Source organism: Plectropomus leopardus, chromosome 10, assembly GCF_026936395.1.
Source record: "Plectropomus leopardus strain MGB_pleo_1.0 chromosome 10, ASM2693639v1, whole genome shotgun sequence".
NCBI lineage: Eukaryota > Metazoa > Chordata > Actinopteri > Perciformes > Serranidae > Plectropomus > Plectropomus leopardus.
Window position 1 is genome coordinate 19,666,127 of NC_142185.1, and position 24,510 is coordinate 19,690,636.

Consider the following 24,510-nt stretch of genomic DNA (forward strand, 5'->3'; position numbering starts at 1 on the left):
GAATTTAGGTCAGAATTTAGCATTTTAGCATCTTTCTCATTGTTTTGTTTTTTGCGGCCTGTAAACACATCAGCACCAAACGGCAGACAAACTGAGTTAACGACTAGCAGGTGAACATCCTGGAGCATTTAGCCAACCAGATCACCAAAATAAATGTTGGTGTTGTATGTTTTTGCAAACCACTGATACGATATTTTAATGGGGGGGCATTTTTTATATTTTACCACAATTGGCAATGGTACTATAAAAAGCAAATGCAACTTTATTTTTAAATCTTCTGCTAATTGTTATGTGTTTGTTGTGAATGTTGTGAATATGAGAATGAAAAAAGTCAGTCAGATCCTGTTAGGACTGATAAATGTTGTCAATTATTTTTTAGCTTGCTCTGTTACTAAAAAAAAAAAGAATGTATGTTTAGAAAAAAAATGGATTCTAGAAGTGTGAAGAGTGAATCTTTTTTTTGTTTTAAGATTATTTTTTGGGGCTTTTATTGCCTTTAATGGACAGGACAGTTAAAGCTTGAAAGGGGTAGAGAGAGGGGGGTGACATGCAGCAAAGGGTCGAGGCTGGAATCGAACCCGCGGCCGCTGTGACAAGGACACAACCTCTACACATGGGGCGCAGGTGCCCCAGTGTGAATCTTTATAGCTGAACTTATTATATACCAGAAAACTGTAATAATGTAAATTTATGTGATAATTGCTCTTTTTTTCTTGCCTTGTTTCTGCTCGCTGTTTATCATTGTCTCTTTGTGTGTGTGTGCAGTACTCCCTGATGGACTTGCTGTCTAAGATGGTGGTGGGTCAGCCGCACTTTGTACGCTGCATCAAACCCAATGACGACAGGCAGGCGCTGCGCTTCTGCAAGGAGAGGGTGATGGTTCAGCTGCGCTACACAGGGATCCTGGAGACAGTGAACATTCGTCGACAGGGCTACTCCCACCGCATCCTGTTTGAAGAGTTTGTCAACAGGTAACAGCGGTGTAGAGACAGGCAGCACCTCTACTCTGCAGCACGCACACATGTGGGGCGCCGACACAACCCCAGAGATAGTGCAGAACAAGCGAGCCGCGCTCTGCATCACACAAAAACACGGGTTCTTTAATTAGATAGGGGTACAAGTTGAGCAGAGCAAGGGGCTGACTAATTGGCAGTCATTAGTGATAGTGCAAGACAAAATCCAACAGCTCTTTTAACTGGGTGGATACTCCAGTCTGAAAATATGGATAAAACTCAAACAGGGAGGAACTGTGATTATAAGGGGTGATGCATTTTAATGGATTTCCTTTTACTATTCATAAAGAGTTTGTTCTTTAGCTTGGTGACCTGGAAAAGCTCAAATGTAGTCTCTGTGTCCCATTGGTATTACATTAGAACACAATTAAAACAAGATTTCATCATTAGGACGGCTTTATGTAAGGGTGTTGTTTTTGTTTTTAAAAATGTGGGACAGGATATGGTAACTGTTAATAAGCGTTACACGCTCCTGTTCAAATGTCCAACCCCAAATTTAAAAAGGGGTACACCTCCTGGCCCTGTTAAGAAAGAAAATACACATACAAGAGTTAATACGAGTCTGTGGGAAAATGTGAGGAAACTGTTTGATCAATTTTCCTTTGAAAAATATTCTAGCCACCTCTAATGTGGAGACTTTAACATGATATAAAATTTAATTAACTTGGGCTTGTGGCCTGTAGGGAAAAAACTTTGAGATGGCTGCTTAGTCTCACTGCTTTAGGGAAGCTTTAAAAACTGCTTAATTTTGGTGACCTAAAACTTTGAATGTCCATGTTTTTCCTTCATGTCCCAAATTCAAAAGTGTTTGATTATTGGAAAATCGTCAAAAAATGGACCAATGATGTCACTGTTTTCTCAAAAGCACCTGTGCATGAAGTGTGTGTGAATGAGAGGGTGGATTACCACTTCAGACTATATTTTAACCTCGCTATTGAATCCATATGATCCTACCTGAGCCAGGCAGAAGTCATACAGACTGAACCGAACGGCTAAACTGCACCTTTAGTGAAAACTGATTTAAATTTGTGCTCTCATATCAAAGGCTCGTCTGATGTTGCCAAGCAGTGCTTTGTATTTACCATCAAAGAAATAACAGGTATCAACAGGAATTAGAATGAAAGGCTGTAGACTGAGGCGGGGAGGGGAGTTCAAAGAAGTTTTTCTTCTTGTTGTTCTTCTTTTTGACCAACGCCAGAACACAAGAGATGAACCAGTCGTTTTGGAGCCTTGATGTCCCTGAGCAAACAGTTAGAGCCACTTTGTCCTATGCTGGTATTTTGTAAACTACAACAAGAGGATCAGTGGACGGATCCAGACAATGCGAGCGATAAACATGCAGTAGAGCTGATGAACACTGATAGGCCCGGGCTGATGGGCATCTTCTGTGGCCACTGAAATAAGAGACGACGATCCATTCAAAAGAGGCCCAACAAAGAGCCTCTGTTGAAGACTCATGTCTCAGTCAGGCTAATTTTTCTGCTCTGACTGAGCAGGCCGTTTTTACAGCTATGATGATGCATCTAGTAGTTATGTGGAAAAAGACGCAAAGAATTCTAGTCTCTTCTCTTGACCAATGTTGGGATGAATTACTTCAAAATGTAATCAGTTACTGAATGAGACCTCCATGTTTGTAATCAGTCATGCAGTCGGGGTTTTCCTGCATAGAGACATTTTTCGTGCCCACCAAAAGGGTTTAACCAGCACCAAAGGAAAATGATCAGTGCCGAAATGATAAGAACTGAGAGTTAAAATAGCTGTTCAAATCTGCTCCAAATGCATTTTATAGCAATTTATCACACAACTGTTGAAAAGCAGAACATGTAATTAAATCTGTCTTTAACTTCCATCAGTCAACTCCTTTGTCGTCTTCAGTCACTACATTTACCTATTGATTGTATATAAAGATGGACAATGCGTCCCTACTTACCCCCACTATGCTTAAGTGAAGCCAAAATATCCCAGTTACGGCCGCTGCCTTCTCGCACCGGTGATGTCATTTGGAGCCAGATTCTGTGCAGTAGTGATCTCCACAGTGGGGGATTTCCCATTAAACTGGCAGTCCAACCAATCACAAGCAGTGCTATCAAACGCAAGTGCACGGATTGGCTCACACAGCTGTCAGTCATGGCTTGTGATTTCTTATTAAATAAAAGCTGTTTTACTTCTAAGGAAAATTTTAAAAATACTGAACTACAACCACAACTTACTCCTGGTCTAAAACAAATAGAGTATTTCAAATAAGTGAGAACCGTAGACTGTATATTAAGATAGATAACGTGTTGCGACTTCCTCCCACTGTACAAAAATTAATCCAAATATCCAGGATACAACAGCAGCCATCTTGCACTGGTGACGTTATTTCTAGCCAGAGTCTGTGCAGAGGCAATCTTTGCTGTATTGAACTCCCACTCAACTGCAAAAATGGTATTTTCCCAGAAATAAGCAGGAATTCATTACTGCTACTTAAAGTTTAGCTTTTCCTTTTCAAAATGTGGTGCTTTTTTCCAACACTGTGACTTTTATGTTTAAGGGATCAATTTCCTGTTGAAAAGTCCAAAAAGGAGAAGATAAAAAATATTACATCAACACTCAAAAAATAATCCTTAAAGGTCTCGTGTGTAGGATTCAGTGTCATCTAGCAGTGAGATTGCAGATCGCTGACAACTGAAATTTCCAGCATGTGCAAAGTGTGTAGGAGAACCACAGCAGATGATGCGATGGTCTGATTTGTCCATTCTGGGCTACCGTAGAAAGAACATGGCAGACTCCATAGAAGAAGACCAGCCCTGTATATAGATTTAAACGGCTTATTCTAAGGTAACAAGAAATCAACAATTATTATTTTCAGGCGATTATGCACTAATCAAAACATAGTTATGAATATCATTTACAATATCTGCACAATGGACCTTAAGCAGTGATCAGGGAACATTTTTTCCAAATATAATCTTTGAGGATACATTTTTTTAAAACTATTTGACTCAACTCTGCTCTTGAAATGCTATAACTACATTAGATTAATGTTTCTCTTCTCTCATAGATATTACTACCTTGCGTTTCGGGCTCACCAGATGCCTGAGACCAGTAAAGAGAACGTTGTTGCCATACTGGAGCGGGCCAAACTGGAGGCCTGGGTGCTGGGGAAGACAAAGGTAATGTGATAACTACACCAAAGAAAACAAAACAATTTAAAAAATCTGTGTTCAGTTAGGAATGTCCTGATCAGATCTGAAGGATGGGCATCAGACTCGATTAATGCATTTTTCTAATTGATTGGGAACGGTTATTTTGAACACGTGGCCCGCCCAATCCATGATTTGCGGCAAATATTCAGGTTTTATTGTAATGCTGCTACTCCAATAAGTAAAAAATTAATGTGGAATTTAAATTTTGTCGTTAATTTTTTGTGAATTAGTTTTACTATAACGCTGTAATATGTGCATTTGTGACCGATATTTTTTTTGTTGTGATTGGGAATGTTGAAGTTCAGCTATAACACGACTTTAAAGTGGAGTTGTGATGTGTTCTGTACTGTACAAAGCTGTACAAAGCTACACTTAGTGTGTTTGAGAGCAATTTCTAAAGACACATTTTAGTTTGTTTACTTTGTTATGTTGTTGAAAAAACAAATGTTGCACTTAGTGGAATTGAGAGCAATTTCTAAAGACATTTTTGTTTGTTTGTTTGGTTAATTTATTAAAAACACTGCACTAAGAGGAATTGTGATGAGAGCCGTATAAAAATATATTTTGTTTGTTTACTTTGTTATTTTGTAAAAAAAACACTTAGGAACTGTTTGGATGTAGACTTTTTTGTATTGAATTGCAGAGCTGTTTAACTATCAAGCACATACACTGAATTGATTTTAATAACTTTAAAGTACTGTGTGTACTAGTGTGTACTAAGTGTGCGTTACATAGGGGTATTATGCAGGTAAATACAAGCATGAATATGGGACTAGGTGTTGGCATGTACTTAATATCAAATGACTCAGATTGGAATCAGGGGCAAATCAGGATCAGGATCAGGACATCTCTAGTTTGTATAATAAATTTTACCTATAAAACTCTGTATAGAAATGGCAGAACAGATAGAAATACTTTGCTATACTAACCTGAGCGAAACATCCCGTCAGGTTTTTCTGAAGTACTACCATGTGGAGCAGCTGAACCTGCTGCTGAGGGAGGTGATAGCTCGGGTGGTGGTGATGCAAGCTTACACCAAAGGCTGGCTGGGCGCCCGACGTTATCGAAAAGAGAGGCAGAAGAGGAACCGCGGGGCCACCATTATCCAGTCAGGTACACGAGTAATAACTGAACAGTAAACAGAGGAAAAGTATTAAAAGTAAAGGAAAATTATTCAAACTTAGGTCAAAAAAGTGCAAAATGTATGTCAAAAAAAGATGTCTTCTTTTATCAGGTAACGATGAAACGGGTGCAAATTTGATGTGAATATGACCGCTGGTTTCTCAGTGAACTCTAGTCTATTATCTGCTGGTGAGTCTTCATAAAAGAGATGAGTTTGATAACCACAGCTTGACCTACAAGGGTTAAGAGCAATGCTTCAGAGCAGACAATAAGACCTCAGAGAGTTCAAAGGGATCCATCCCTCTGCCACCTGGTTTAGCAGTGTTTTGAAGTGGGATCTTGTGTAGTATGTGCAGTCTATTTTGTTTCACAGAGGCAGGTCAGCAATCTCTTGCACACACACACACACACACACACACACATACACACATACACACTGTCTCTCTTTCTCTTTCTCAGCCTGGAGAGGCTATGTTGCTCGGCAGAACCACAAGCAAATAAAAAAGGAGCGGGAAGAGGCCGCTATCCGCATTCAGTCAGGTAAAGAAATGTTTACATTTTTCTACTGAAGTTCTTCATGCATTAAAGTGCAAAGCTCTGGAATTTCTCATGTGTCCGGTGGAAAATACAGGCCACTTTTTCATACATTTTCAAAAGGAAAAAGGGGATAAAGGCCTGAAAACCGTACGTCTTTGTGAAACACCTTTTTGATCTCAATGAGTGGCCCACGAAACAGTAATAATTAATTAATAATGCATAAAGAAAAGCTTTTGAAAGTTTGGGCAGCATTTGGTCCCCATGTTTCAGAAGAACAGTGCATACTGAGATCCTTTTTTTCCTTTCATCTCTTTCCCAGTAAAGGCAAGAGAGGGGCTTATCCCTTCTGTTTCCTCACGACTTCCTCTCTCAAATTCCTGGCCTATTACACAGCTCTCACATACCAGAAACAAGATGCCTTTTTATACTGTCAACCTTTTCATCTGAAATGTAAATTAATTCTTACTCAGTGTGCCTTGACGAAGATCAAAGTGGGCACATTAACCTTCCTGGGTCCCACCCCCCCTCCTTGGAGCCTCTCACTGGAGGACAAGGGAGGGTGCCAAAAGGGGCAGGAGAGAGGAGGGCAGGGGGAGGAGATTTGGCATTGTTTCCCCCGGCTCTCCTAAGGGCTGCCCTCATCTGGCACATGGAGCATCTCAGTCGCCTGCACACCTTGTGTAAATGTCCTCCATTAAAACCCTTGTAAATAACGCCGCAGAATGGCTAAACATGGTTTTGGTGTGAGAAAAGCCTCTCTGTTGCCGCTGCTTTCTCTTCAGAGAAGTGTGTTTGTGTGTGGCCGCTGGGGTTCAGAGGGGGGGAACCTGAACCTGACATAAGTGGGGCCTCAGCCCCCCGGCGGAGCACTCCAGCACATTCACATTGTGTGTTCTCTGCAGCTTATAGCCTTTGAGGTGGGCTGCATTTGCATTCTGAAAATAAACAGATGCCTTTCAAATGTATGAGCCTGGTGGCTTCTCAGATCTCAGCGGGGCCTGGGGGACTTGCTCACCATCGATCAGATTAGACCATGCAAAATAGAACCATGGCTCAACAATGTACTTGAGCTTTATTTTCCTGCGCATATAATTTTACAAGAAAAACACAAAGCCCGTTGACGGAGCAAGTCAGCCGGCTCCGTTTACCATCCATCTGAGCCTAGTATGTCTCAATAATCACACATCGTTTTCCCTCTGCTGCACTGCACTCCTCATGAGGACGACAAACACATTTCACATGCTGTTTTAGTGCTTCAGTAGATTGATGTGAATTGTGTCAATTGAAACCATTACATTCGATAACTGCCTCAGACGGCTGCGGATTCTGAATAAGTCTTAAAATGCATTGGATTCATTCATCTAAAAATAATAATTAGTATTAAAATGTCTTAAGATGTCTTCAAAGAATCTTTTAAAACGTGGAAATTAGGATTTTATTAATTGTTTTTTCATGTTGCATTGTAAAATCTCAACAATTGGTAGCATTTACTTTTTAAAAGTAAATTACTGAATAGCTCTGGCATTAACATCACACAGATCATGATAGCGGAACCAACAACACTCATTTTTGTTTTTGGTCGCGACGCTCATAATCGAGCATCCACTGTCTTCTAGCTAACTGTCAGTGTTCCCTGGACAGCCATTTTTATTTCAGAAATATACATCTAGTGGACTGAAAAAGCAGCTGATTACCAAGAGTTTAATATGTATTTGTAATATAAATCATTTCTATGAAAAAACCCTTGGGGTACATAACTTGATACAATATTGCCAAGCAAGATAGTGTGATACTGTGCTGTATTGATTATTTCCCCATGCCTAATATGTTCTAACCATATTGTATATAAAAGTCATAACATCAAAAATCATGCTGTCTATATTTGGGAAAAATTGTCCCTAATTGTCATCACTATGTCAGTTCATGCTTTTGTTTTTGGTATTCTTCTGACCATGTGAAAGCATGTCTGACATTCATATCCTATGCAGCTTACAGGGGCCATCGGGTGCGTCGGGACCGTGGACCCCAGGGGCACATAAGTCACCCTGAGGCTGGAGGAAAGACCACCAAGGAGGAGCACACGGGGTGAGCCTTGACATCTCTTGTCCTTCTGTTCTCTTTGAGAGAATGTTTTCCTGCAGTTTGTTTTTTGTTACGGCTTCATTGTTTCTTCCTACAGCGCAGACACTAGGCTTCACATATGACCTCAAACGAGACCACCATTAGAGACAGCTCATTGAGCAAGAGGTCTCACATACCTGTCACTCATATTTAGCCCTGCTGGACAGGCTTCACTCGCACTGTAATGCACTGTTGTTTTAAGCAGAGGAGAAAGCTCCTCCCTGAGCACCACCTCTTTCAGTTTTTATAAACGTAATAAATATCTTTCCACCAAGATAGCACACTTGTCTGACCACAAATGGGGTTGGGTGCTGCACTGGTCTCCAGATGTATGAGTTGAAGACTTTGTGTTTATTCAGCATATGGGCAGGCCAGTCATTAAGAAAGTATGTGCTAAGCAGGAGAGCAGCCACCGACTGAACAGCAGCACACGTGGAGTCGATGGCGGCTTTTGGCTCTGTGTTTAGCTTTTCTCTGAACCGCAACTCACATACAAGTTGTTAGAAATTCGCCAATGTTTGGTTTGATGTCCCATTCTAAAAATGTATCTAATAGGAAAAAATAGAAGATGTACAGGAGCATAAGAAAAGAACGTAAATACGTGTGTGAAGCTGCATTGCCTATCACTGCTCATCTTAAACCAAGTCATGCGTAGGAGAAATCGCGTTCAAATCTTGGGTGACTTTTGGTCAACGCTGTGCATCTCTCTCTAGACTCAGACTCCAAAATACTAGATTTACACATCTGAAAATGTTATGCTTGTTGTATACTCGAACCGAGTGGAGCCTCATCTGGGATTTTTCTCTCCGTGTTTACAATCATATTCCTTGGTGAGAAAAACTTCAAACCTCCACTTAACAATTCTGTTTAATCAGTGTTGGAATCTCTCCATATAGATTTATTTTGACATGATCTGGCCCATTTTCCTCCTGTAAGATCTATGTTCTCACCTACATGCTGTTCTTTTCCCTTTTGATATCCCTCCTCTCTGCCACGCATGAATTCGGTGTTTGCATCCAAATAACAGAGCCTCCAGTTGCATCACCAAGCCCAAACTGGACGAGATTTTGTTTTTCTAGACTGGAAGCGTGACTGCGACTGGTGTGCAGCATTGTGTTTGCAAATGTTGTCTCATTTGGTGTTTGTTTTTTTTAAATAATGCAACAGTAAGTGATCACACACAGAAACACATCTCTGTCTCTGCAAATTGCATGATCATAAACAGGAGCTGTTTTTGCCATTAGAAAAGGAGACAAGTACAATTCCTCGTCAGCTCTTCATTACTGTGCCATATGTGTGTTGTTGTGAGAGTTTTTGTTCATTTCAGTTTAAAATGCCTCTGTCTTTCACAGGTCTAACGGCAGAGAGTGCAAAGAGGCACATACGGATCACATACATAGAGGAAATGTAAGTCACAGAATATCAATGAGCATTTTCTTACGCCCGACCATAGCCGTGTATGTAAAATGCAGCTCCTCTACAAAGCAGCTTTAACCCAGATTATTCTTTGGGAATTTTTTGAGTCCTTGAGACAAAAGAGTTCTCTTGCTCCAACCTTCATCTCAGCGGAGAAGACAGGGTGGTACGGGAACGAGAGAATCAAAAGGCTGGAAATTCACGGCTGAGAATAAATGCTCGCTCTTCCCTGAGGTGATTTGTCTTTGCGCTCCTCTTTCTACAGATGTTAGACCCCTTTTTTAGTAAAGACCTGAGGTTCTTTGGTAGCACTTTGATATCCTGCTCGGATTCAATATGTGAAATAGAAGAGCCACTCCGTGACTTGGAGCACATCACAGTCTTTGAAGTCTGATCCAATTTTTGCTGCTCACCATTTGATGTTGAAAGGATGAAATGAGGAAAATGTACAGTTTTTGCCAGTAACTCTGCTGAGCATATGTAAGATTAAAAAAGCAAAATCCTTTGGAGGATGTACTTAGAAATGTTAAGCAGATTAATACTTTCCTATAGCTCTTTTATTCAAAGATAAAATTAAATATGAGAGGAAGTCTGTAAGAGCTGTTTTTTACCCTCACAATTAAGTCAGTGTGGTGCTGTTTGCTAGGAGGTAGGGCTAGTAAAGGGGGATATGCAATTGCATTAGCATTTGATTAACATTGCAAAGCACATTAATGGGTTTGAGTTATATGAGTGCCAAATTGTAAATTGTAAATAAATGAATACAGCGTCTACATGACTAAATTGAAAGAAAAAAAAAACACATTACTGGGAGCTTGCTTTAACTTGTGTCTATTTTTCCTCTGCTTTCATTGACATTGCTCTTCTGGGTGTGTTTACGCCTCCTCTTTCAAGGTTGGCCTCGACAGCCGAGACAGACAAGTGAAAGACATCAAGAGAGACAAAGGCAGAGCCGAAGACAGTGTAACGAAGCCTTGCAGGGAGACAGCGAGACTGCGAGACATGCAGTGTAAACAAGGTAAGCCAGAGCACAGAGCTGGCGGGTGCAGGTAATTACACAAAGAGACAGCAGAAATCCCGCCTTAATGGATAAAGTGCCATTTTTAATACGGGGCCCCTTTCAACCTTTCATCCCAGCCAATCCTCCGCTGCCATTCTTTGTTGACAGCAAAAAGAGAGAAGCATTATGGGTGATCATTTCTGCGGTATTTTAATAACCCAGGTCAGCTCATCATAAACGTCTCATGGCAAGTGGAGGGGGGTCTTTCGAAGTGGCATGAGCACTTCAAAGCTTTCGTTCTCCCGCACGGCGAGCCCTTCACTAAGGATCTCATCAATGACTCTAATAGACCTGCACAGTAACGGTGACAAGAAAATACACAAACCCTGATTTGTTGAACATATGTTTGGTTTGCTTTTTGCCCCAGGCAATGAATTACATTAATTCCTGCTGCCTGGAAGGCTGAGTGGGTGGCTGTGCAGGGGGCCTCCGATTATGGCCGTCACCCAGCCCACCACTGGGGAAACCTGGGTAATGGGGGCCTGGCCCTTCATTAATGTTATTAGAGCAGTATGAGGTAAGAGACGGAGGTGAAATAGCGTTTAGCGGCGCGGCTGAGAGATTACGGGGATTAGACATGATAATGTAACACAGACAGGGCTCTCCAGCAGACCCGGGATTAGTGTCAGCACGCCACAGCAGGTCTGGGTTAGATAGCGGCTAATTCGGTAATGCTGCGTACAGGTGACCCCCGCTCCCAGGCATCACTGCTGCTGAAGGGAGGCAGTGTTTGATGAATTTATAATGTCAGAGTGATTATGGAGGGAAATGTTGCAGTAAATGCCAGTATGAGGGCATTTTGCTCAAAAGTGTGTTTTGTCCCGTGTCACCGGAGCCTGAAGTCATTTTCTAACCCGGAGTTTTGAAAAAAAAAACAGCTAAATTACTTTTTTTTTTGTATTTCTTTGTAGTTTGACACCCGGTTACCTAAGATGTGGATGTTTCATTTGATGTGTAAAAGTCACATTCCTTTGCACTTAGGATCCCTCTCAGCGTAAACTTAGCTCAAATATACAGTACTTAGATGATTTCATTGCTGAATGACATTAGAATTATAAGAGAAGGACAGTGCTCTGCTGTGCTCCCTATCACCTAATACGTTGATCCCAAAACCTTTTAAACTATTTGAAACCCCGTAACATGAAGCAATGTCCTCTTGTGACATCTTTACACTGTGGCCTCAAATGACTTTTGAGCTGCTCAGATTGTTAAATTTGAAGGATTTTTAGAGGCACTGAGTGGTGAAATTATCCACAGAGAAGCAAAAATGTGAAATATAAACCTAATTTTGTGTTTTTCTTCTGTATCCCCTTGATCTATCTAGTAAAAATCTCCTTCCCGAAGTAATTTCAGTCTAGACTTTAAGAGAATTTCAACCTTTTTCCAAGAGAGGTAAACTTGTTTTTGCAAGAATTTTCTTGTAAAGGGTTTCGTGTTTTGGCCTCTTTGCCAGCACAATGCAATGATGGGCCGCTAGTAAATACTGTCCATCTCTGCCCATGTAGCGCTCGAACATCACTTTAGTCGACACTGAGTTTGAAAAAGAGATTAAATGAGTGAGACATATAAAAAAGAAGTAGCCGCTGGCCTCCATGGTGCTTTCTACTGTTTACTAACCTGTTTTCTGGCGCGTCTGTGACGTTGAATGTGACATACCAATAAAATAAAAACACACATCAAGGCATAGTCATTTATAATGCAGAGCTGTGTACACAGCTCTGGTCTACTGGCAATGGGAAAGGAGTCTACTGCCTAATTTTAGCAGGTTTTCCCATATTTAAAAAACATGTAGTCTTACTAATTTTGGTGAGAAAAGGGTGTTATCTAGTCTCTCAAAATGTTGAACAATGTTTGAGGGCTGTTTTAGATGGAATAGGATTATATTCCACAGCAGCATGTCATTGCATCCCGTCGGCAAAGGGGCTAAAGTAGCGCATCCACTCAAATGTCGCATTTCCATTACTGATGATCAGAGCTGGAGCCAATAAATACCTGTGACTACTGCAGAGTAATTTGACCCATGAGTGAATGTCGATTGTAACCTATTACATAAAAAAGCGAGATGTTAGTGGGTGTTGGTAGGTTTGGAGACCCATTTGGGGGTCCTGACCTCCATGTTGAGAACCACAAGTTTAATGCAATCTAAGACTTTTCTAGTTTATTCTCATTGCCATCATTCATTGCAGTAAGTCAAACACTTCCAGACTTCTTTTTGTTATTAGTTAAATTGAAGGGTCTCTGCACTGAGTAACTGAGCCTTGGGCATATGAATAACGTTTCATATCTGACAGTTCAGTTATATTCTATTTAAATGTCCTGACAAAAAGAAAATCCTCTTCCTCTCCTGCCATGGGCTTATTTTGTGTGGAGAGCACACAGATTTTCAGGTATTCATCATCGCCCCTTTTCCTGCCTCGTTTATGTTCCAACGTCTGCTTGTGGCTCCGACTTCTTTCAGGAAACCCCATTTGAATATGTTGAGGGAGGCCACGGTGGCTCAGGCACCCAGGGCACACTTTGATCCCTGTAGATCTGAGGGTCTTTCTTTTTTTTTCATCCCGAGATTGAGCGAGTCATGGAAGCCTTGCCCCGCCAGATGTTTGGAGACCAGGCTCCTTCCTGTGTCTCATCCTGCTGTCGCCTCTGGTGATCGCGTTGGTTCTCTCGGGCTGGAGCTTGACCTGGAGTGTTTCAGGACACCAGTGGAGAAAAACAGAAAATTAGCCATGGAAATCAAATTACCCCACCCCTCCAGACACACGCACACTCGCACACACTCTGCTCCCATTAATGCCAAAACACCGGGGCGTGACCTGGAACCTCTCAACGTGTTTGACGGACGTTGGGTCTTTTCTAAGTGATTTAACAAAGCCTTGTGTTGAGCTGAGCCCAGTTTTTTCTTTCATGTGTGAAACAAAGCAGATTAGGGAGCGAGAAGATTTGGATATATGTCTGTTGCAGTGTATATTTGACACCAGGCTAGGAAACCGTTCTCACTCTTTAGCAAAAATACCCGCAGTGTTGCATTTTATGGTGGGAAGAGAGCATTAAAGCACTTTGTACTACAGGCACTCTTAGATGTCTGCAGCGCTAACCCTTGATTTTTCCGTGTTTTGTCAGTGAAAAAGTTACACATACACAGTGAAGTCATGTAAGCTGCGCACTCAAGACGATGTCACCTCTCGTCACCTGTCTGCCGAACCTGAATATTAATGCAACATGTTTGGAAATGAGTCACAGAGGCGTGTGCAGAAAGAAAGCCTTTGCTTGCAAGCAGCAGATATGATCAGAGTGCTGCTTATGCTACTCAGCGTGGTAAACAGGATGGTGCTGAGGATCAGTCAGAGCTGACTTTATGGTTTATGAAAGCTGAGCTACTTATGTTAACAGGCTTTTTGAAGATTATAGTTGTGGTAAACATACATGTCAAGAGAGAGACAGCGATAAAGTGGAGCCACAACACAGAGACCAATTACCTCTGCGCCTTGGAAGATAGTTAACCTGTTCCTTTGAAGGGTTGAGAAGAGAGAGAAATGAAAAAGGGTGCAAAGAAAAGTTCACGTTGACTTATTGGTTATAGTTATGTCGCCTCAGTGCATAACATGGTACAGTCAATAAGAATTGATTTTGTTTGTAGCCCTGAGCTCTCTCTGGGCTTTATAGCCACAGCTGGGAGAGCTCATTGGAAATGCTTTTTTACCCACACTGAGGTCAAACCCACACTCACCAGTACATCTCACTTTCCTCTCTTCTCGCTCCCTCCCTCAGCTCTTAAACGTCTTCCCACATGTCCTCCCACAATGTTTGCAGCCACCAGGTGCTGCTCCGCAACCCACCACCACCACCACCACCACCACCACCTTCAAAGCCGCAGCAGCATCACCATATCAACATGCATCTGCCAGACAAATGATCCACCCTCTCCATGTTCTCTAGACAAATACGCTCCCACCCTCTCGCTGTCTCTCAGCCTCTTGATTGATCTGTCTGTCTCCACATATCGCAGCGTCTCAACCGGATGCCTTCAGTTTTAGGCAAATTACAGGCTCGAAGTAGCGGCAGCAGAGATTTGGAAGGGATAGGAAAGACTCAACTTAACGGAAGGAGTTGCCTCTGTCTGACGCTACCTACGTAATCCTCTTAATGTCAGTGGGAGTAGTTAACAGGATGTACTTCCAAACTACTCATCATCACAATTCCAACAGAATAATCTCCTCAGACGTAAAATCTAGGTGGAAAATGATACTCCCAAGTTCTCTGTAATTTTGCACATGTGGATTGACTCATTTGATTTAGTTTAACAAAGTTTTTCCAAACACAAAACCTTATTAGTTTAGTATTGTTATTGACAAAATATAGTTTTATATAGTTACATGTTTATCTAATAAAACTACAAGGGATGAAACTGATCAGGAGTGAAAATGCTTAATGCTGCTCATTTGCATATTTTATCTATTTTTGGCCTGGTTTCCTTGTCATTCATGTCTCTCTCCTCACTGCTTACTTTTTACTCATCCTGCTAGGTCACAGTTATAAATACATGTATTATGTCTGTGACAAATGATTGACTTCCACAAAGTTCAGAGATTTTCCCCTCCACGCAAACATTTCTTTAGGAGTCAAAGTTCCAAATCTGCTGTCAGGGGAAATGATTGATTTCAGTGTGAAAAATTGGTTGTAAGTAACAACATCCTCTGCTTGCATTAGTGAAAACAGATGCAGGAACTACTCTTTTTTTCTGCATTATCTGCAGGACTTGACCAGTTTGTGTTATAATTCGAAGCACATGAGTTGCTATTTAAGTATGATGTCCAAAATGACGAGGGCGGTAATAAATCTCAGGAGCCCTGAAAAGTTCTGGAAATCCTCTTCAACTTCAGATATCTGTTCAGAGTCTTTGTTTGCAACTGAAGAATAATGTTTGAGTGCTCACGCATGTGTGTGTGTGTGTGTGTGTGTGTGTGTGTGTGTGTGTGTGTGTGAGAAAGAGAGAAAGAGAAGAGGCGGTTGTGAGGTAAAGAGAGGGGTCTGGGTTGCACATGCCTCATTTAGACATCAAAGGCCCCTGCTGATGATTTTTCCTTATAATCCATGCCTTTTGGTGCCTCTGCTCCCCCCATCTGAATAAACAAAGCCCAAGTGGTTCTCCGTGGTCTGGGAGAAGTCAGGTGATTGCAGCACGTGATTTGGGAAGTAAATCGATACATCTCTAATTTATTCCACTAAAAATCCCTTTTAGCAGCTCTTTTATGTTGTTTCTGTGGAGCATTCTGATTTTCAAGGGATTTCAAAGTGGTATTTAGAGATGTAATACGAGTCATCTGCTGCTCTTTGAAAATGAAAGAAATACCTATCTCAAAAAGAATTCCAGCCCTTTTTATCTCAAGAAGCAAACATGTACAATATGTAAGTTTCTCACCGAGAAGAGCAAACTCTGCTTGGCTTTCTTTTGATACGGAGAAATCAATATTGTATGAACCGCGCTGCCTCTGTATTCCCAGTCGACCATTATTCCTCCCCACCCCAAACAGCAGACATTACCCACGATCATTTAGCAAACCCCCGGTGTGAGCCACTCACTGACCCCTTCCTCGCTCTGCTTGCCCATGTCCAAGCCGCGCTCCCCTGCCAGAGGCCAGTTTGGCAGCCTCCTTGCCTGTAATATATCTGCAGGAGCAGCATTCCTCTGGGGCTGGCCTGGATCAAATGGCAGTGATTTCCCAAACAGAAGCACAGAGATGGGAGTTCTGACCCATCCTCTGATCTGCTACACGCTGTAATCGCTGGGGGTCAGTATGGATAAATGGTAATGCTCAACCCCCATGTGTCGTGTTTTGGGCTCCAGATCTGCAGCAGTAGATACAGCAACTGAGCCATTTTAGGACAACATCTAATTGTGATTTTCTCAACCAATATTGCAAAGTGATAATCATGACAAAATATGATTCATAACACATTAATATTGTGTCTACATTAAAGTGGAACCAGTGTTTCTTGGTGATATTATTGTGGGCGCCACTCTTGCAAAGACAACTAGATATATTTCTGCTTTCTTCAGAGCCCAACAGCGACCACAGTTTCTACAGTTACTTTGGTTGTTTCGCTGGTAATGTTAATCAAATTAGCGCAGGAAACATTTCAAAGTTTAACTCTAACTTGCTAAAGCTTTTAAGACAGTAAGTTACAGCAGGGTGTTGGGATTAAGATTGTGGCACTTGCGTAATTGAAAATCACACTCTTTTCAGTTGCAATTTTGATATATAATTTATTCACGCAGTCTTCCTTAACTTTCACCCTACCACAGATCTTGTCTTTTGGCTCCGGCAGAGGGTCTTCAGCAAACAGGAGTTCAGATACTGTCACATAGAAGTGGGGGACTGGAGTCCCATAACTTGATTTGAGTCAAGTCAAGTCAAGTCAAAATTTTGAGGACGTCTTTGACTAACATTGCTCAAAGACTCAGCTTGACTACAGTGTTGTTTTTTTTGGCCAGATGTGACCATATTTGGGCGAGAGAGTGGAGCTGTGGAGGAGCAAGAGGTCGATCTGGCTAATAGACTGTAGGGACATGTTGCCAACAGCCTGTCACTCAAAGCAGCCCCGCCCATAAATATATGTAAATTTGAACCTTAATGAAATGGAAACAGATGAGTTATTAAAAACAATAATTCCCCAGTGCTCACGAAAGTTAAAATTATCTATAGATACCAGAACATAAACATGTTTATTTCTTCTTCATTGGAGCCAGCCTCACATGGTCATTAGAAGAACTGCAGTTTTTGGCACTTCAGTGTTGGCTTCATTTTATTGTCCTGGAGGTTACTTTTGGGGTTAGACATTGGCTTGAAAGGTATCATTTGACCAGATAATCAGAATTTAATATGACTTGACTTGAGACTTGCTTGACCTGAGCAATGACATTGACTTACAGCAGTGACTCAACTTGACTTGCTTGAAACTTGAACGTTAAGTGAGTTGAACATGAGTGACTTACTTCCACCTCTGCTTTCCTGCTTGTACTGAATGCAGTAAAAGGTCAGTGCATCACTTTTTTATGTTTGTGAAGTTGCTATTTTAAAGATAAACAAAACATATATTATTGAAAACAGACTATGGAGTCTATTTTACAATACAATTGAATTTTAAATTTCTTTCAAGGACGTTAGGATTCATTATTTGTGATTGAGTGCTTTGATGCAATTTCAGGGGAATAAAACATTTGCTTATCTGATCCATTTCTGCATCATTAGCAGAACAATGTCCTACTTTGTTTTACTCAAATGCAAGGTGCAAACTTTTCATTTATTTTGTTTTCAACCCAGCATGTCATGTAGATACTGTAGCTCTTTTAGGTTTCAAAAAAGCTAAGCAGCAACATTACGCAATTTATCTCAATGTAATATTTAAACCTTGGCGCTTTTGATGCAGCCAAACTGAGATACTTGTTTAGAAGAAATACACACAGCTGTTCTCCTTGGTACATGAGATCTATCCAAATATCCTCAAATACTCATGGGTGACAAGGAATCACACAGTGGACGGTTCGCACCTCTGAGGCACAGATAGATAAGATTCACGGTAAAAGTTAGCTAATATCTCAGAACTGACAGGAACTTTCTGGGCATTTACAAAGTGTGACTTTAGTAAACCTGCGCTGGTTTGAATAACATCAAGAAAGCCGAGGAAATGTTGGGGGGTGGTGGGGGGGAGCTCGCTCTTTGATGTATAGGATTGAGATGTGATGAGGTCTGTTCAAAGTGAGTACAAAGTAGTGTTAAGATGGAAAAAGCAAATGCAGCTTTAGTCAAGGTAGAGAAGCCGAGGTAGCAAGAGATGATGAAGAAATGTCCTGTCTCACCCGAAACGTAGGCAAAGAAGATGAAACGTTATCTGACATTAAATATAGATGCTTCCTTGTAAAGGTGTCTCGGCTTTAAAACACACCTTTGTAACCTATAAATTTTGAAACCCCGGGGTGTGCTGCAGTAGAAGAATTTAATAAGCCTTCATAATTGTCTTATGTTTGAATAATCAGGTTAACACGTAGCTTGTTATCTTTAGTAAGTCATCAATAACATTTGTGTGGTGAAATGAATAATTAATTCTTCAGTACTGTGTTTTGAAAAATCAGGGAAAACAATGTTGCCCTGCCAAAGATGTGGTCATCTTCTGGAAAAGAGAAACCGCAGCACAGAGCAGAGAAGAAGTTATTCAGTGGGTGGGAATCAGAAATTACTTCTTGCACTGTTTAACAGATTAGCTGTGGCTCACATTTGTGTCAAATCTGTGTCATTGGTTTCAGCATGAAGAAGAAGGGTGAAAAGCTGCATCTTAAGTCCAGTAGATCTCCAGAGTCAGTTCAAGATTTTTATCAGGCCCTTGTTTAAGTGTGCATGGTGGAAATGTACTTTTTATACACCGGCTATTGGTTTTCACTACACTTTAGATAGTCAGTTCATCCAAATCACCACAAATCAAATTCTATACACTTTTATTTGGGAGGCAGAAAATGCCCAGATATCTTAAAACTTTAACAGTTATAACCAAAACTGTCTGCGTCACTAGACACTACAAGAGGAAAGTAAAAAAACTTTTATTAAAGTAAAGATTTTATTAAGGTGAACACATCCTTTAAATGAATAGTTTTACTTTTGGGGAAATGCAGTTCTTTGCTTTCTTGCAGAATTTTTGATGAGAAGAGTATTACCACTCTCAATTTGTACACCAAATATGTACCTGCAGCCAGCTGCGGGTTAGCTTAGCTTAGCATACAGACTGGAAAATGGGGGAAATAGCTATCCTGCCTCTGTTCAGCAAAGACAACAAAACCCAAACAGTAGCACCCCTAAGGCTGCCAAACTGGCATCTACCATTATTTTGGATTATTATTTATTTGTTATTTATTTATACCTTGTCTGTGTTTGACCCAAGGGGAAATAAACAGGTCTGAAAAGTGCATTTTTTCCAATGGCCAACAGGGGGCGACTCTACTGGTTGCATAAAAAGGTCTGGGTGTATCAAGTCCCCAGGAACAGCACCAGGCTTTAATGATGATTTGATATAGTGGTCAAATCATGAAATTACAACATTAGGGTCCGTCACATGATGCCATTTGGCCTAAAAAGACCTTCTCCCCATAAATCTACATTGCAAAGGAGACGTCGGTAAGTCAGTGGCTACATTTTTTTGAGCATCACAAGCCTCTTAAAATGACTCGTTTTACTATGCAGATTTTGTCTATTCAGTGGGATAATGTTTCTTGAGTCTAGAAGAGCTGCTTGATTAAATCATTTTATCCCATTCAAGTTAACATAGGGCTAAACAGCGAGTTAGCCGCTTGGCTAGTGAAAGTTTTTGGTATGCTTGCTTTATTGGGCCATTGATGCAGAAGATCCAGATAATTTTATGTCTGGGAAGTCACTTTTCTGGCTTATTACGCCATAGAGCAGCATGCATAGGAGTGAACATGGCTCAGCCTCCAACACTGTGTATCTAGTTCTCTTTATACATTCATGGATTATATGGAAGTATAAGAGAAAATGTCGCAACCCCTCACTTGGTTTATTACCTCAAAAATTATCGACTTCATCGTCTCAATTGCATGTTTCAAATCCTTTTCAATACAACATGATTCTGCAAATTATGGTCCCTTTAAGAATAAGATAGACAGTAAAGCAAGGTATAGTTTAGGGGTGTGGTTACCTTTTGATTGCCAAGTTACAACTACAGCAGCCTGTCAATCAGGATAGAGGCCTAATGATTTGTATCTTCCACAGTTCCATCTTCTCATCCAAATACGATTAATTCTGTCCCCAACAAAACAAGATGACTACTGCCAAAATGAAAATCTCAAGGCTTCAAAATGTTAGTCCACAAACCAAAGTAATGTCATGGTGGCTACGTCCACTTCTTTTATAAAGTCAGTGGTTTGACCAGCACCTGGCTACTGTTTACGGCTGTGCAGGGGCTCTGCTTCTCTCATTAGTTACTTTGACATCTTGGCTAGTTTCAGTTGCAATGAGTTAAATCCTGCTACATGACCCCCGATCTTGTTTATTGGCAGATAATTAGTTCCAACCCAACAATATTCTGTGAGGCTAATTGTGGGCTCTACTTTTGCTCATGTATTCCAGAGAACTGTCTTTAGCAGAAAAATGGCATCTTGTAAAAGAAAGTAAAACAGCCACTCTAAACAACTCCCTACAACCTTCCTCATTAAACTTAGGAGAGAAGATTCCGGCTACAGCACCACTAATTACATCTTCAATTACAAGATAAACTAGAGGGCCACTCGCAGAACGTGGACCTTCGCCAGGACCACTAGTCCAGTTTTTTATGATATGCAAAACTGCAGGCATAGCCAGCATATATGTCTGGATATATTTCCAAAACTATTAGAGTTATGTCAAAAGGTTGTAATTGTGCCTAGCTGAAGCCTCATCATCATCTCAGCTGTGCATTTTTTATGCACTTTTAATAATTTCGTATACTTACCATGCATAGCCATACAGTAGTTCGAGAAAGAAAAAAAGTGCTGTTACGGGTGTAACACTGCATCGGTTCTTAAGTTTAAGCAACTAGATGGAGGCTTCTCCAGAGGATTAAGGCCGCTTCGCACAGAACATGCTCTTAGCTGCAGGAGCTTGCCCAGCAGCACATGCACTTGATGCAGTGAAAAATAATTATGCCGCAACACAAACCGATGGAAGTTACGGGCTAAGAAAACAGTGGTGCCGTTGTTGCTGTATGTGGTTTGTGATGTGCAATGATTGTATTTCTATAATTGGCTACGTTTTGTCAGTTCTAAACTACTTTCTGCGGGGTTTTAAGTTGTATGGCATTTATTTCACTAAGACACATGAAATGTTTAGCAAGGTTAACAAAAATGGGAAATAATTTGTGTATCCACCCTGTGATTTAGGTCCTCTCCAAGAGTTCTCAGGCCAAGAGTTTGTCTGTAATCCTAAACAAACCCAATCGAAACCAAATAACCTACTTGGTGGAGGTAATCAATGTTTAACTTCACACTGAGGCAGATGATTGATGCATTGCATGCAAAAATATTCTCTATTTAAACTAAATGTTTTAAATTGTCTTAAAGCAATGCTTCACCTAGAAAGTGACCATTTATGTATCAAGTAGTCATGCTGTGTAACCTTGAATTTGTGAAGAAAGGTTTGTTTTTCTCGCATGCCTCTGATGAACGAATAATCCAAAAATTTGAAAGCATAGATTGGTTTCACTTTTAATCCCCATCAGGAAGGGCTGTGGCAAGGCAATGTATTTTGGAAGCACTGAGCGTACGCATGGATACATGAGACTTGGATTATAGTGCATGAATGATGTGAGAGTAAGTTAATAGCTATTTTGATATAGTTTTGCTGTCGTTAAACGTGGTTCGCTTCAAGTAATCAACAATGTTTACTGTTTTTGGATTCTGAGTCCACTGGAGGCATGCAAGAAAAACAAGGTTTTCTTCACATATGAAACGATAACACAGCACAAATAATTGATATTCAGTATAAATGGTCATTTTGTGGGTGACATTTAAGGTCCTTTAAGTATGATTAAAGGATTATTTTTATTCTCAGACTCTGACAAAAAACTCAGTACATTTTATGATAACACATCCATGCAATATAGGCATAGCATTGACAAGCACACTATAAATAAGACCAGCACTTTTTCACCCTTTTTCAGTGTTTATTTTTCTGGGACTGTTAGCAAATGATTGCAGCAACTTTTAAGATGGTCATAGCTGTCATGTTTATATTTTAACCTTCACTGCGTTATTTTTTACTTATTTCACGTGTGAAGGAAGCGGGTAGCATGTAATCTGAGTCTCAGTGTGAATACATTCAAGAATTACTTTTCTCTCTTTTTGCGGGTTTTGGTCCCAGGAAAGTAAAAATTCTTAAATATCACACACCACACTCTCACCTCTGCCTCCTCCATTGTAGCTTTTTAGCAAATTGAACTCTAGTCTGATGTGCACCTGTGAGGAGAGATATAATTAGATGTGGTTACTTGTGTGGATTTATGTAATGTTAATCTGTTATTGAGTCAGAGCATCGATGAAATTACATAATCGTAAACCTAAACCGACGTAAATTTAAAATATGTTTCTGCCACTTTGTCACACAAGGATGAAGATTTATAAATTTGAGGGCACAATCTCTTTACTGCTGCTGTCGTCACCATCAGTGTATCGCGTCGGTGCTTGTTGTTGTTTTGCTTTGTTGGATCGCTGCCCTCATTTTTCCTCTGTTGCAGGTCCAGTGATGAAGCTGCAGCAGAGAACTCCTCGCCGGCGGGGCCAGCAGCCCAAGCTGCTCAACAGCCCCGAAGACAGCCTGTACTACAACCAGCTAAATGTGAGTTCAAAGTGCCGATAAAGGCCTTTGTCTGACTTTGGTTCCACATGATAATACAATTAAACCTACCTGTGCCAGACCCTGGAGCCCCACCCCCACGCTTCTCTGCCTCTTGTCTTGAACATGTGCTTATGCTCTTTATCTGTTGCTTTCATGTCAGGATGTCTGCCTTCACGGTGAATAATTGATGTGGTTTATCAAAGCTGAGCAAGATGCATGCTTCATCAGACTCACTTGAGCCCTTTGATCAGAAAAAATTATGCTGTGACTTCTGATATTATCAGCATCTGCTCGCATTCAACACAAAATCACTTTGAATTAAAAATTAATGACTCTCTGCTCATCTTTTGACTGTGTGCTCTTGGCCCTTTCCTCAGAGAACTCTGGATTACCAGGGGAGCAAGAGGAAGCCGAGAAAACTTGGGTAAATAACTGCTTTCCTACTTACAGCAACTCTAAACAGAGCAGGCCCTTTGTGGAATAGGAGAATCCAGAAATGGAGTTGTTTTCTTATAATGTAAATGGAGAGCCGAAAATAACAGGCTTTTTATGAGCAGTTGCTCTGCGTCATTAGAGAGGGGGTTACATATTAAGGCTTTGTCAGCATGCTAATTTTAATTGTTGAAGGTCTTCCTTGTATTTGTACTATAAATGACATCCTGGTTCAGCTCAGTATACTTAAGAAAACGCATGCGCCTCATCGCTGCATCTGCAAATATTGTTTTTATTCTAAACGTCTCGCCTTTCACATCAAGATTCTTCTGTATCCCAGTTACTTCTCACCACTTTCTCTTCTTTCCCATCACAGTCAAATCAAAGTACTGGATGGAGAAGATGAGTACTACAAATTACTGTCAACTGTGGAGTCAATCCCTGAGGAAGAGTACGCCACCGCCCCCCCTTCCCACCCTCTCTAGTGGGCCTCTCGTCAGTCAGAGCTGAGCCTTACAACCATGTCAACCGGTAAGACAGACGCACCAGACACGTAGACAGACACTCCAAAGAACATCCTCAGTGTTGGATGTGCTGTGGTATGTAGAGCAAGTAGCAGCAGTGCAGAATAAGCGACCTGTGCAGGCAATGCCCTCAGCTGTTAATCCAAAGAGGTCGGAAACAACTTACTCATCAGGAACATTATTACAGCAGTTTTCTGTAAGCATTGTGTTATTTTATGTGTAGTACGCCACCACAGTTTTTCCATTACAGCTCAGGTTTCATAGCAATAATGCTTTATAATAGTCATAGATGTTAAATTATCAGGAAGAGGAGCTCCAGATGTCTGTTATAAAACTTTTCTTTTGGTCTTTGCTTGACTTACTGCCCTTGTTTCTCTAAATGTGGCAAAAATGTCTATTATTAATAGGGTGTTTGTCACTTTTCAAGAGGCCTTTCCAGGCTCTTAAAAAACCTCACTAAATAAGAAATTATTTTTCTGCTCACAAACCGCTGTGAAATGGTACAGATGTTGTATCGATAAATGAATTAATGACAATACACGAATCACAAAGAGTACATCAGCATGTGGTGCGCTGGTGAGGGGAGGTTCCATTAATGAAAAACATTTGCAAAGTCACAATGAAACACTTAAAGCTGAGCATCCATTTGCAGTTTTAATGTCAGATGCTTCAGCTCTTTGTCAGGGCTGCAAGAAACAATTACTCTTATGACCTCCATCAAGG

General features: G+C 40.8%; 1 protein-coding gene across 4 annotated transcripts in view; it reads left to right on the top strand.

Moving 5' to 3' along the window:
* The window catches only part of myo3b (myosin IIIB), an 88,374-nt gene that overhangs the window by 54,346 nt on the left and 9,518 nt on the right, over positions 1-24,510 (top strand). For all 4 annotated transcript variants that reach the window (XM_088083241.1, XM_088083242.1, XM_088083243.1 and 1 more), the window contains 10 exons: positions 766-971; positions 4,057-4,168; positions 5,152-5,314; positions 5,783-5,863; positions 7,849-7,945; positions 9,334-9,388; positions 10,292-10,415; positions 22,731-22,831; positions 23,209-23,255; positions 23,640-23,794. In XM_088083241.1, the coding sequence (XP_087939367.1) occupies positions 766-971; positions 4,057-4,168; positions 5,152-5,314; positions 5,783-5,863; positions 7,849-7,945; positions 9,334-9,388; positions 10,292-10,415; positions 22,731-22,831; positions 23,209-23,255; positions 23,640-23,748 (1,095 nt within the window). In that variant the 3' untranslated portion in view covers positions 23,749-23,794. The remainder of the gene's footprint in view (positions 1-765; positions 972-4,056; positions 4,169-5,151; positions 5,315-5,782; positions 5,864-7,848; positions 7,946-9,333; positions 9,389-10,291; positions 10,416-22,730; positions 22,832-23,208; positions 23,256-23,639; positions 23,795-24,510) is intronic.